Consider the following 13918-nt stretch of genomic DNA (forward strand, 5'->3'; position numbering starts at 1 on the left):
AGCCTGAGTCGTCTCCCCTCCATAGAGCCCCCACACACACCTAGATTCATTCACACTTTATGTAATAAATGCACTGAGTTTCTGGGCTACTGCTGGTGTATCTCCATCAGGAGCACTCAGTGCACCTGATCCCAGCTTTTCTGTATGTGTATCTATCATTTGAGTTTAATATGAATTATAAGTGAAAGAAAAATATTTTGGGCAAACCTGCCTTATGATTTAAACTTTATAGTTGGAAATTCTATTTCCTAGACAGAACTGTGATCCTTAATGGAACTAATGTAGACATCTATACTACATTAAAAGTTCTGCAGGTGTTGTGGAGATGATTCAGTGGGTAAGAGAGCTGGGTGGGCAAGCATGAGGACCTGAGTTTGGGTACCCAGTACCTAGGTAAAAGTCTGGAAGGTGGGGGGCATGTCTTTCATGCTTGCTTATAATCCCAGGATTTTCTACACTGGTGTAGGAGATACATAACAATCACTGGCCTTTACTGGCAGCCAGCATAACCCCAAAGACAATGAGCTCCAGATTCAGTGAGAGATAACTATTTCAAAGAGTAAAGGTGGAAAGTGATAGGGCAAGACATGTGATGGTCTCTTCTGGCTTGAACACATGCTCACAGACATTTACATGCATGTGTGTGCAAATAAATAAATTAATAAATGTTTATTATATATGCAGGGCATGGTAATACACGCCTATAATCCCAGTACATGGGACACTGAGGCAGAAGGAGTGCTCAAAGACATTTGGGCTGCATAATGAGACTTTGACTCATGCAAAACAAAAGACTTGGGATATTTAAAGAACAATACTGCTTTTATCCATTCTTAAATTTAAGAATGTTATATTTCCCTAGATGGTTGTTAAACCCAACTCATTATGTTCCAATAAGGAAATAATAATAAGGAAATGAAAATGATGTGTGTGAGCCACATGCTGAATAGTCTTCAAAAATGATTATTATATTGGAACAATTACTAACAAAGACTATGACTTGCTAAGCACTTAAGGTAAAACAGAAAAGAAACACATAGATTGAACAATCTTACCTGCCATCCCAGATCCCGGAAACTCACATAGAGTTCATGCTTCTTGCAGGCTTGTTTTTGTTCACTGGTATTATAATCTGCAGATTAAAGAAAACCCAAAACTTCTGTTTTAAACAAATGACTGCCTATTGGGTATAGAGCTATACAATTTCTGTTATGAGATTATGGATAAGGAAGAGATTGTACATGTTAAGCATGAGTTTGACTCTTAACTGAGAATTTTAGCTGTATCACTCAGTGAAGATACTTTTGTAGAATGTAGAATAGTATTTGCTTTAGAAGGTTCTGAAAAAATTCTATTGCCACCTATATGTCAGGCATAGGCTGGTGCTGCCCTTCACAGTACCAACTATTAACTGTGTGATCCTTCATGAATTCAGTCACATCAGTGGTACTTCACATGAGTATGTGGTGCATATTCGTACAATATTTTCTGAAGAGGAGCTTTCAGAGAAGATGCCAGTGTCTTTGGAGATTTTATTTAAATAAGTATCATCAATATAAGATACTCTATTTTGAGTTTCTGAGCAGCACTCCAAAACACGTCCACTTTTAGGCATCTTCACTCATGGCTAATGGAAGAATCCAGGCAAAAATCAATCAAACGAAAAGCTCAGGAAACCCACTCCTTTTTCCTCTCATTCTCACATCCAATCTATCAGGAATTCACCCACACAACTTTCAAACAGATTTCAACCCCACTTGCTCACTCTCTCCTTCATTGCTCCTGGACCAAAACACCATCACTAGCCAGGATTACCGAAGTATCCTGACCAGTATTCTCCCCTTCTCCTCTTGTACCCCAAGTGGGCTGTTATCAAATTAATTATGCATTTGTCCAAAAGAAACCCTGCTCTGGTTCTAATACCACCGAAAGGGAAATGTCTGCACAATGGTTAGAGGCTTGGTGTGTGTGGGACCCAGTTCCTCTCTCACTCATTTCCAGTCATCCTTCTCCTCCTTCACCTCATTCTAGCCATAACAACTACTTCCTGTCACACACAAAGTTCAATTTAGACCTCATTTAGGGTCCTTATGCTTGCTGTCGTCTTTTCCTGATATTTTCTTGCCTGGACATCCACATGGCTAACTGCTGTATCTTTAGTATTTTTTTAAGCACCATCTTTGAAGGACTCTTTCACTAACTAGCACATTTAAATATTGTAACTCTGACCCCGATAGTTCTCATTGCTCTTACCTTGGTTAGGCTGATTTAGTGTTTCACTTACACTTTGGGAAATTCTCTGCCATTATTTATTCATCACATGCATAACTTCTTATCTGTATTGCCTCCATTGAATAAATCCTCACCAAGACAACCTGTTTAACTCTGGTTCATTGATGTACACCAAGTATGAGAAATAATAATTGATACATAATGTGCATTTCATAAATATCTGGAGAATTAATGAACTTATTTTCCATAGTTTCCATGAGTAATTAAGACAGAGACATTGTTTCTATTATATATTTTGCAATGCATTCAAAATATTAAAAATTTTATAATTTTTAAAAAGTTAAATATAAATGTAAAACTCTACTCTTGCATCTGAAATAAAGGAAAAATATCTCAAAAATATAAAACTGTACAGAACATTTTTGATGTTGTCTCTGGAATTTTCTCAGTTTTTACAAATACCATTATAAAAGATTTTTATTATTTATTATTGTGAAAGAGGGAAAATTGGAAAGCAATATAATTTACTTCAAAGAAAGCTTGTGTGACTATTTCACCTTCCAAATTAATGATTCAACTGCTAATGAAAGAGTCTCACATCAGGAACCAAATGGTGACTCAGTTGTCTTTATGATTACCTCAAATTGTTATTTATTTGATGTCAATTTAGAAAATAAAAGAGTAATTAAAATTTGAGCAGATTTTCCTCTTAAGCAATAATTGAATAAACATATGTTAATAGTGAAAAGTGAAGAAAATTTGTTTTAAGATTATGTCCTCTTGCTTTCAGGAAAGTTTCTACCTTAATCTGAATAATAGCTTTCAACAATTCTACTCAGGCAGTGGAAAGGTGTTTTTAATGATTAACATTAAATGACTACATTACAAACACACACATGCACATTGATTGATAGATAGATAGATAGATAGATAGATAGATAGATAGATAGATAGATAGATGGAAAGAAAGAAACATACATACATACATACATACATGCATACATGCATACATAGACAGGCAGACAGACAGACAGATAGAGACCACATGTATGGTTATTAGAATTACATGTTTATAAAAAAAAGAAAGTGAATAAAATTAAAAGCCCAAAGATCTCATTTAATTAATGTAGTTTCATAAAGACTAAGTGAGATATATATTATCTCACATAAATGTAATGAGTAATTAAGTTTATAATGGATTCTTGTTCCAAGAGTCTGATGTCATGGAGAGTTGTATCCATATGCTTACTCTGTCAGAAATAAAAATTAATGGTTACTGAGTGAAGTAAATATTTTAGCCACATCAGCAAGGTCTGGAGTTAGGTGCATGCTCATAGTTGGCAAACTAAGCTGCAGGGAAAGGGGCAAGGGAATTATGTTTATAGCTTTAAAAATAGCAATTGGCAGTCCTTAGTAGATTAAATGAAGTGGACATAATTCTACTGTTGATGAACAGGTCTACAAATGAAGTCATGTGCCCAACTCCATTCTGCCCACAGCTTCTTGCCAGGAATCTTGACCTTCTCCTGGACTCTCTCTCCCTCCTTGTAACTCATCAGACCCCATACCACTCTCTCTCCCTCCTTGTAACTCATCAGACCCCATACCCACCAGGCCAGGCCACCTGACATGAAGACACATGTGACCTCCATGAGTTCCCCCTTTCACAACTCTTCCCAACTCTAATCACCATGGGAGCAGTTGGTGCCATTTCCATCCTTAAGGCTCAGAAAGGCCCACAATCCTGTGCACTGGCCAAGACTGGCAAGTCTTCCTGACCTTACCCTGTCTGTAAATTACCAATTCCCAGCCCTATGCCTGAACTCACAAACAAAGCCTGGCCTAGCCTGATGAGCCCAATCTACACATTTCCTAACCTCCAGGTTTAGGCCGGGTGGCACATCCTAGGCACCAGCCTAACCTGTTGTGTCCACATCAGATCTACAACCAACAATAGAAGATCACATGACCAGATCTCATATAAAAAAATAATACAAAGGATCAAGACACCATACACACTCCTGCGAAATCCACCAGTCCTGTTAGAAATATTCTCCATCAGTTACATAGATGAAACCCAGGACACAGAAGCTAAGAGAAAAAATCACAAACTTTATCAAAGAATTCAAGGAATTTAAAGAAGATACAAACAGCTCCATGAAATTAAAGAGAATAAACTCAGAGTGAATAATTACCTGAGGGATATGAGAGAAAATACAAGCATAAGTCTGAATGAAATGACAGGATTCAATAAAGAGATAGAAACATTGACAAGAACTCAAGCTGAAATGAAGTTGTAACTGAAAAACTAAATAACTCAACTTAAAAAAAATCAAAAGATTCTGTAAACACAATGGATCAAGTAGAAAACAGAACTTTGGGACTTGAAGAAAGGTGGAGGAACTAGAACAAGGAAGCAGAGAATATTAAATTTTTTAAAGCATGGGAAAGGAACAAGCTGGAAATGTGGGACACCATCCAAAAGACAAAATCTTCAACTTATACACATAGGTGAGGGAGAATAATCACAGGTCAATGGCAAAGACCAGATCTTCAACATGATCATATAAGAAAACTTCCATAAACTACGAAAAAGCGTATCTATCCACAGAAATACAAGAAGCACACAGAACCCCAACTAGACAAGACCAGCAAACAGAACCCCAACTAGAAAAGACCAGCAAACAGAACCCCAACAATTAGTCAAGACCAGAAAAGACCCTGTGGCAAATCATAATTTCATCACTAAATATACAGAGAACAGAAATTTTCTTGAAAGTTGCAAAAGAAAAAACACAAGTCACACCTAAAGAAAACCCACTAGAATAACAGCTAACTCCTCAATAGAAACTTCTTCAGGTTTCCCAGAAGAACCCAAAGCAATGTATTCAAAATTCTAAAAACCACAATTATCAACTAAGATTACTGAACCCAGCAAAACTATGTACTAGAGTTGAAGAAAAGTGAAAAGCTTTCCATGATCCAAACAGGCTAAGACAAATGATGTCCATCACACCAACTCTAAATAAAATATAGGAAGAAATACTTTGGACTGAAGAAAGGAGTGAACATAACCAAGAGACTGTAGAAACTCCTCCAATTACTGAAACACAAAGTATGATTTAAAATAGCAAAACAAAAAAAGACTACAATCAACACATACCTTTCAATAATAACTTCAAACATTAATGGCCTAAGCTCTCTAATCAAAAGACAAAGGCTGTTTGGATGGAAATTCATCCTTCTGTTGTCTCCAAGAAACTCAGCTTTAAAGAGAGTCCTCACCTTAAAATGAAAGGATGGAAAAAGGGATTCCAATAAAATGGGACCAGGAAACAAACAGGTGTTGCTCTCCTAATATCTGACAAAATATACTTCAAACTAAAACCTATCAGAGCAGATAAACAAGGACACTTCACTCTTCTAAAGGAAACAATTAATCAAGAAGACATTGCAATCCTAAGTATATATGCAACAAGCTCTGGTAAACACAATTTCATTTAAAAATTACTACTAGAATTAAAGAAAAAGATTAACATCAAACCAATAACAGTATGTGATATTAATATTACACCTTCTCCAATAGATAGGTCGTCTGAACAAAAAAATAAATAGAGAAACATCAGAATTAAATGATATACATCAAATGGACATATCTACAGAATAGTCTATCCAAACACCAATGATTATATATTCTACTCAGCAGGCCATGGAAGTTTCTATAATATAAACTACATTCTGGGACACAAAACAAGTATTTAAAAATTCAGAAAATTTGAAATAACTCCCTCTGTTCTATATGACCATAATGCAATAAAACTTAAAGTAGACAGCAAACAAATCTCTAGTAAGTTCACAAACTCATAGGAATTAAAATCTTGTTTTTGAATGATGAATGGGTCAAAAAAGAAATCAAGAATAAAATAAAAAATTCCTGGCTCTAAATGAAATGAAAACACAACACAATAAAACCTCTGGGGCACATTAAAAGGAGCCCTAGGATGAAAATTTATAGCTCCAAGTGCCTACATTAAAAAAATAAGAAAGATCAAAAAAATGATTTAACAATGCAACTCAAGAATCTGGAAAAACAACAAACCAAACCCAAATCCAGTACACAGCAAGAAATAAAAATCAGAGCAGAAATTAAAGAAATAGAAAAAATAGAATAATTCAAGGACTCAATGGTTCTAAGAACAGGTTCTTTAAAAGAAAGTAAACAAGATGTTTGGTCCAACTAACTAAAAGAATGAGATGATCCAAATCAACACAGTCAAAAATAAAAAGAGAAACAACAGACACCAAATAAATTCAGAATATTATGTGGGAATATATTAAAAACCTGTACTCCATTCAGTTCAAACCTAAAGACAAGGAAGAATTTCTAGCTTCATCCAAACCACCACAGTTAAAACAAAAAGAGATGAACAACCTAAACACGACATATGAGAAGATTGAAACAGTAATGTAAAGGCTTCTGACTCTAAAAGGCCCATATACAGCAGAATTCTATCAAATATTCAAATAAAGATCTACAGGCAATACTTCCTAAATAATTTTTAAAAAACAGGAACAGAAAGAGCACTTCCAAACATTCTACAAAGCCAGTATTACTCTAATACCAAAACCAGGTAGACAATGGGAAAAAAAAAGAAAACTATAGTTCAATAATCCTGATGAACATGATTCAAAAATCTTTAGTACCATGCTTGAAAACAAAATACAGCTATATATCAAAAACATTATTCGTCTTTACCAAGTTTGCCTTATCCCAAAGATACAAGGTTGAATCAACATACACAAGAAAATAATTGTAATAAATCACATAAGCAGACTTAAAGACAAAAATCACATGAGAATTTCAATAGATGCAGTGATCATGAACACATTCCAACTTACAATAGACTCAAAGAAAATTAAACAACTAGAAAGAAACACAATGAATGAGGTAATAAGATCTCTATAACAAAAACTTTAAATATCTAAAGAAAGACATTGTAAAATGCAAACACTTTCCACGCTCATACAATTGTAAGATTAATATTAGCATTAATGTTAATATATGATAATTATTATGTGTACATAATTGTAACTATTATATTATTTGTAATATTAATAATATGAAAATGAACACTGTTTGAAAAACAAATTATAGATTTGGTGCGATCAAAATCCCTGTCTCATTCTTCACAGAAATTAAGAAAAATATCTACCCCTAAATTTCATTTGGAACCACAACAGACCCCGGATAGCCAAAGCAATCCTGAGCAAAAAGAACAATGCTGTAGGGATTACCATTACAGATTTCAAATCGTATTACAGAGCCATAATAGTAAAAACAGTATGATACTGACACAAAAATGGACATGTAGACCAATGGAACAAAATAGAAGACTCAAACATAAGTACATGTAACTACATCCATCTGATATTCAACAAAAAATGCCCAAAAAATACACTGGGGAAAAAAACCATCCTCACCAAATGGTGCTAGAACAACACCATGTCCATATAAAGAAAAGTGAACTTTGACCTGCACTATCACCCTGCACATAAACCACCTCCAAATGGATCAAAAACTTCAATACGAAACCTGAAACACTGTAATCTCTGGAAGAAACATAGCCACACCACAGGATATGAATGTAAGAAACAAACCTCTGAAAAGGACTCCATTTGTCCAGAAATTAGGGCCAACTGACAGGTGGGACATCATCAAACTGAAATGTTTCATCTCACCTAAAGAAATAATCAACTGAATGAAGAGGATACCCATAGAATCTTTGCCAACTGTACATCTGATGGCTGGGTTAATATCCAGAATATACAATGAACTCAAAAATCAGAGTCAAATCATGGACTACAAACAGAGAATTCGCAGAAGAAAAAGTAAAAAATGGTTAGGAGATATGTGTTCATCCTTCAAAATCAGAGAAATGCAAATTAAAACGACTTGAGCTTTTATCTCACTTCAGTCAGAATGGTGAAGTAGAAAATATTTTTAACTGAATGAGGTAACCCAGACTCAAAAAGACAAATGCTACATGTTTGTTTCATTTATGGGTTTGTGGCTCCATAGTGTCACATGTCAGTTTTATAACCCAGAGAAACCACAGAAACTCAGATATCAAAAAGGTGCCATGGGGGAAGAGAGAAGAAACACTAGAGTTGAGATAGCAGGTTACACATGACGTGAAGGGGGAAATGGGGGACTGAAGGGGACTTACTTGGGGTAAGGTGGTCAATACAGAAGGAGTGGGAGGAAGGAAGAAAAAACACAAGCCTTCCACCCCTAAACAAAGTACTCCAGGTAACTAAGGGATGCTTAAAGTAGAAGTATATTCCCCTAGGGATGAGCCCTCTAAATGCTTATCCAATACTAAGTGATGATCCCCAAAATCATGTACATGCCAATAACACTAAATGAACTGAGGAGATTGTACTTATATATTCTTGTATGTGCACACAGATGTGTGTGTGTGTGTGTGTGTGTGTGTGTGTGTGTGTGTGTGTGTGTAATAATAGTAATTAAAGAAGAGGAGGCAGGAGTTTGAGAGGGCATGGAAAAAATGTATGGAAAGACTGGGATGAAAGGAAAAGAACTAAGGGAAATGGTATATTTTAATGAATAAAAATATATTAAATATTAAAAATGAAGTCATGATAGAAATTACTAATGAGTTCAGGTACGTCAATACTACAAAAAGTAAGCTAACGTACTTCAAACATATGCATGCATTATAATATTTCTCTGGTTTATCTCTTGATTGTGGTAGTAATGGGAAAATAATGTCAAACGTTGCAAATACTAAGTATTTTCATGGTCAATTTATAGCAAAAATGTGAAATTAATTCAATTTTTAAATATCATATTTTTTACTTAATAATAACAAAAAGGCAATAAAATAGGAGGTGGTTAAAAAAAGGTGGGAAATTGAAATCCTAAGATTATGCTGGGCGGTGGCAGCAGTGCACGCCTTTAATCCCAGCACTTAGGAGGCAAAGCCAGGCAGATCTCTGTGAGTTCGAGGCCAGCCTGGGCTACCAAGTTAGTCCCAGGAAAGGCACAAAGCTACACAGAGAAACCCTGTCTGGAAAAACCAAAAAAAGAAAAAGAAATCCTAAGATTACATAAGCTTTCAGTGATCTGAACACTAACTATTGAAGGGCATGTGAAGAGAGGCTGGACAAAAGTCGAAGGGATGATAATCTACTGAAGTAATCAAAAACTCCATGTATGTATTAGCAATGTTTGCATTTAAGAGGTGGCATAGGTAGATGATATATAGAAGGTAGATGGCAGATAGAGTTGATAGATAAATGGCACATAGGTGTGGAGATATATAGAATATATGAATATATATATATATATATATATATATATATATATATATATATATATGAGAGAGAGAGAGAAAGAGAGAAATCCAAAACAGAACTTAACATTTAAGCATGACAACAATTTAAATGAACTAGATAATGAAAATTCCCTGTCTCAAAACAAAAGAGATTTTTAGCCTTCTTTTTCTTAGCTTTTAAAAGAAAACAGGAAGTGAACAACTAGAGAATTAGGACAAGAAATTTAATTTATTCACAGAAAGTGATGAACACAGTCTAAGGAAGCTCACAATAGACTACTCAATAAAGTGAATTTGATATGTTCTTGAGGGCAATTTTGATAAGCCTGAAAAGGGAGACAGGCCATACTCAGCAAATTATCAACTTGAATAAATATAACCTGACCCAGAAGAGTTGCTGCTATTTGTATAGAGATATCTGTGCTTTTCTGGGTATAAATTTGTGGCACAAAACATTAGCCGATAAATTAACACCTACCTTGAATGTTCCCTTAATTCTATGTAGCCAAGCATCCCTGTACTCATACAAATGTCATTCACACCTTAGAGGCTACTAACATAAAATTTTGTCTACAAACTTTAGATTCCTACTATCTGCTAGACTTCTCTAAACGAAAGTTTCCCAAATCTTTCCCACTCACTGTTTCTACTTCTGGTCTTGCGCTGTTTTCATACTCACAAACTGAGTAAATAGGATCAACAGTCACCTGGCAGTCATATCCAAAACTACATAACTAGCAAGTGATGTAGTCAGTATTAAATGATAGACAATAGAAAAAAACAAATTATGTCAATAAAGAAATAAGGCTAGCTAATGACATATTGGGTGTGCCAGAATAATTGTTTGAGAAAGGTTTCTAAAACATTTCATGATTCACAGAATAATCAGTTTTTAATGTTAATTTCTATAGGAATCATTTAGATTGGAAACATTTTCCTGCATGTAGCACTGCAGGATTTTCAGTACAGTATTTATTTTAAAGACCTCATTTAGAAACAAGCAAAACGTTCATTAAAAGTGATGTGATTACCTACACTAATTCTAGTATTTTTTTTTTTAATCTGCAACATTTTAAAAGAATCAGGTCATTTTGCTGGGAAGATGACTAAATCACTTCTAAAATACACAAAACATATCATTTGTGTAGTTTGACTGATAATACAGTATTGAGCACTCTGGATAATTTAATTAATTCTCTTTCCTTGTTTGGATTGATATGTTTCAAGAGGCATAGGTTTCCATTGTATACATTAGACAAGAGGTAATGTTTATTTGATTTGAGAATAAGTGCAGAATGTTTGAGTTAGGATTAACTATGGGAGAGAACTACCCTGAGAAGCTATCAAGGCTTCAAGCAGGACCACTGCAAGACCAGACCCACTTTCAAGGGTCCTTCGTACTAAGCACATGATAGAATGTCTTCCAGCAGTTCTGGCGTGAGCTGAGACTTGGCATTTTTTCCTGTCAGCTTTCACAGACTCTCAATACTCTGCTGTTTTGAGCACTTTATGTAACTCTTGAAACAACATCAAGGTCCATGAGTTCTTTGAAAACCTTATCAACCTATAGCTGCTGTATCTACAGGGATGGCTGATTTAAAACTTGGCTAATGCTTTTTCTTCCTTCCTCTACCACCCAAACTTAAAATTAAAAAAAAAATTCATTGTGCATGGTCAATGTGACACTGTCAACATCATCCACAGGACTGCTGCCCAGCCTTCTTGCTGAAGGAACTGAGATGGGAGCAAACTCCACAGAGTTCTGGAAGCAATGGTTCTAAGAATATTCACTTGAATGAGGAAGTTGGTTTTCCGGGAGCGATCAACACAGTGATTTGTTTAGTAGGTATTTGGTAGGCTCCTACTTTGGGGTAAACACTCTTCTAGGCTCTCCCATGGGATTACGAATGGGACAGAGAGCACTGAAAAGTCCTAAGGGAAGAATCTTATTTTCCTCTATCTCTTTCCTCCCTCCCTCCTTTCGTTCCTTCTTTTTGCCCACCCTTCCTCCTCCCCCTCCTTTTTTATGTTTCTGCAGCTTCCCTAGATAACTCAAGTTGGCTTGGAATTCTGGATTTCCTAGCCTCAGCCTCCTGAGTAATGGGATTACGTGAGTACACCACCATGTCCAATACAGAAGTTCTTGAAACAGGAAAAAAAGTGAAGTAAAATGGTCAAAATGACCTGACCTGGATTATAATTTTCCTATGCTTTGTGCTTTTTCAGACTTCCAATATTTTATGAGATGCACTAAAAGAGCTGCAATTTGACAAACCTCTATCATTACTCTTTCTTAAAGCTGCATCCACCCATACACTAGTCAGGGAGCCTTTGTTCCATCATTTATTATGAAAGCCTGGTATTATTATGGCATTTACTATTTATATTTGGATCATTTTACATTTTACCTGGCATTTCCAGTCCCCCAAATATCAAGTGTTCTGTTTATATTACCATTCCCTTTCCTTCAGTCCCGCCTTTTAGCCCAAATCCTACGAGGCTTTTCCAGTCTGCTTGATTATTACCTATTGAAAGGTTAAGTCTTATAGAAAACCAGCTACTTTCTTATTATCAAAATATGAACTAGCTTCAAAACCATCCACCACATATTTCACAGAGATGCTTGCCAAGGACCAACTCTGCAAGGGGAAATATCAGTCTATACTATAACAAGCATGTACACTAAATGTGTCAGGAAACTGGGGAAAGGGTTGCTGGTTTTTGCTCCATGTGTTTTATTCATCTATGGTTATAGAAGTACATTTGTTACTTTGTGGTCAAGAAGAGAAGATAAATAGAGTGGGCCCAGAGGGAAAAGGACTTTGATGATTCTGTCACTGGAACCTTCTGCCAGAGTAATTATAAGCTCGAATAATAAGGGCATGGCTGTGCTTTCTGCTTTCCAGTTTCCTCAAAAATTGTTTACTATTCTATTCAGAGTTTAGAAAACCCCTCTCTTGATGCAAAGTGCTACATTAAATTAAAAACATTTCAGTCAAATTCAGAAACCTCCTCGCTGAAAAATATACATCTATAACTTTGACAAGCTAGTATTTGCAAGGAAAGGGGGCTTTAGAAGGTTATTTTTCTCCATTTTCATATTCAGAGACTATAACTTTTTGCCAAACTAAATATTTTCTGAGTATCTTTAACAAAGTAGCATAAAACTACCATTATTCTTCAATGAAACTTTATTTGAAAGCTTCATTTTATATGTAGCATTTAATTCAGTATAATGTAGTACCATATATAATTCTCTCCTATTGCTTCTGTTTCTAGACATGCCAGGTGATCTGGCAACTACATTCGGGAAGGTGAATGAATTCCATCTTTGACGATCTCAGGTTCTAGGAGATTTGTTACTTTGAAGTAACCTCAAAAAATGAAGTTTTTTTTAATAATAGCAAAGGCTATTTGAAATTAGATTTCTAATTTGCCAAAATACTGCTAGTGGGACTCATGGCTGTCCTAGGCATCTGCTCACCCTTTGCTAGGGCAAAGTACTGTACATATGTTACCTGTTAAGAGAACCATATACATCATTATCAGTAAACAAATACTTTTTTACTAAGTTGAGAAGTTCTAGAAATAGTTATGATCCAAATTTATTTTTCATAATGGAAAAGGATTCTTGTAATAATCTAGACATCAATTTTACCTAATTTTACCTCATATAAAACATGAGGTTAGTCTTATATCCTAGACTAACCAAGGTCCTTCTCAGCATAAAGTGTGCAGTTAGGTCACTGGCAGTTGCATACTTTCTAATTAGTGACACTTTTATCTCCTTTTCCAACCAGAAGGAGAATAAATTAAAATCAAAGTAGATTGATATCAGCTACCCATTTGTAATATTTTGCCGAAAAGTTTTATGTGTACATGTAATTGGATAGTTCAGATATCAGCCCACCAGATAATTAAGGGAAATACATGCACACCTTGATTCTCTGACCATCTGCCCTGTTCCTATGTTCTAGAAAGGATCTGAGCTACATGACTCACATCTAAAAATTAAAGGAAGGACTAAATGCTGAATTCACCTGGTTGACCATTCCTTGGGGAAGCTAGCCCTCAAGATGTGCCATTTCACTTTGGCTACACTTTGTTGACTTAGCCATTTCATAACTGTGTTACTGCCAGCTTGATTTTAATTTGAATGGAATCTTTCAACACATGAAGGCACATCGTAGTTATTTTTAAATGAATTACTGAGTGATTCACTGGTGAAACATTCTGGGGATGTTAGAAACATCGCTAGGAGATTTCATATACCAAATGAAGGTATACGCAGCTGGCAAATGTATCGTGGCAACTTGACTTGCAGAGTA

The 13918-nt window shown here is 35.4% G+C and overlaps 1 protein-coding gene across 1 annotated transcript in view; it reads right to left on the reverse strand.

Moving 5' to 3' along the window:
* Bmp5 (bone morphogenetic protein 5) overlaps positions 1-13918 on the reverse strand; it is a 120809-nt gene that overhangs the window by 8541 nt on the left and 98350 nt on the right. Inside the window, exon 5 of the mRNA XM_028864962.2 lies at positions 1056-1132. Coding sequence (XP_028720795.1) covers positions 1056-1132 — 77 coding nt within the window. The remainder of the gene's footprint in view (positions 1-1055; positions 1133-13918) is intronic.

This window comes from Peromyscus leucopus, chromosome 14, assembly GCF_004664715.2.
Source record: "Peromyscus leucopus breed LL Stock chromosome 14, UCI_PerLeu_2.1, whole genome shotgun sequence".
Taxonomy (NCBI): domain Eukaryota; kingdom Metazoa; phylum Chordata; class Mammalia; order Rodentia; family Cricetidae; genus Peromyscus; species Peromyscus leucopus.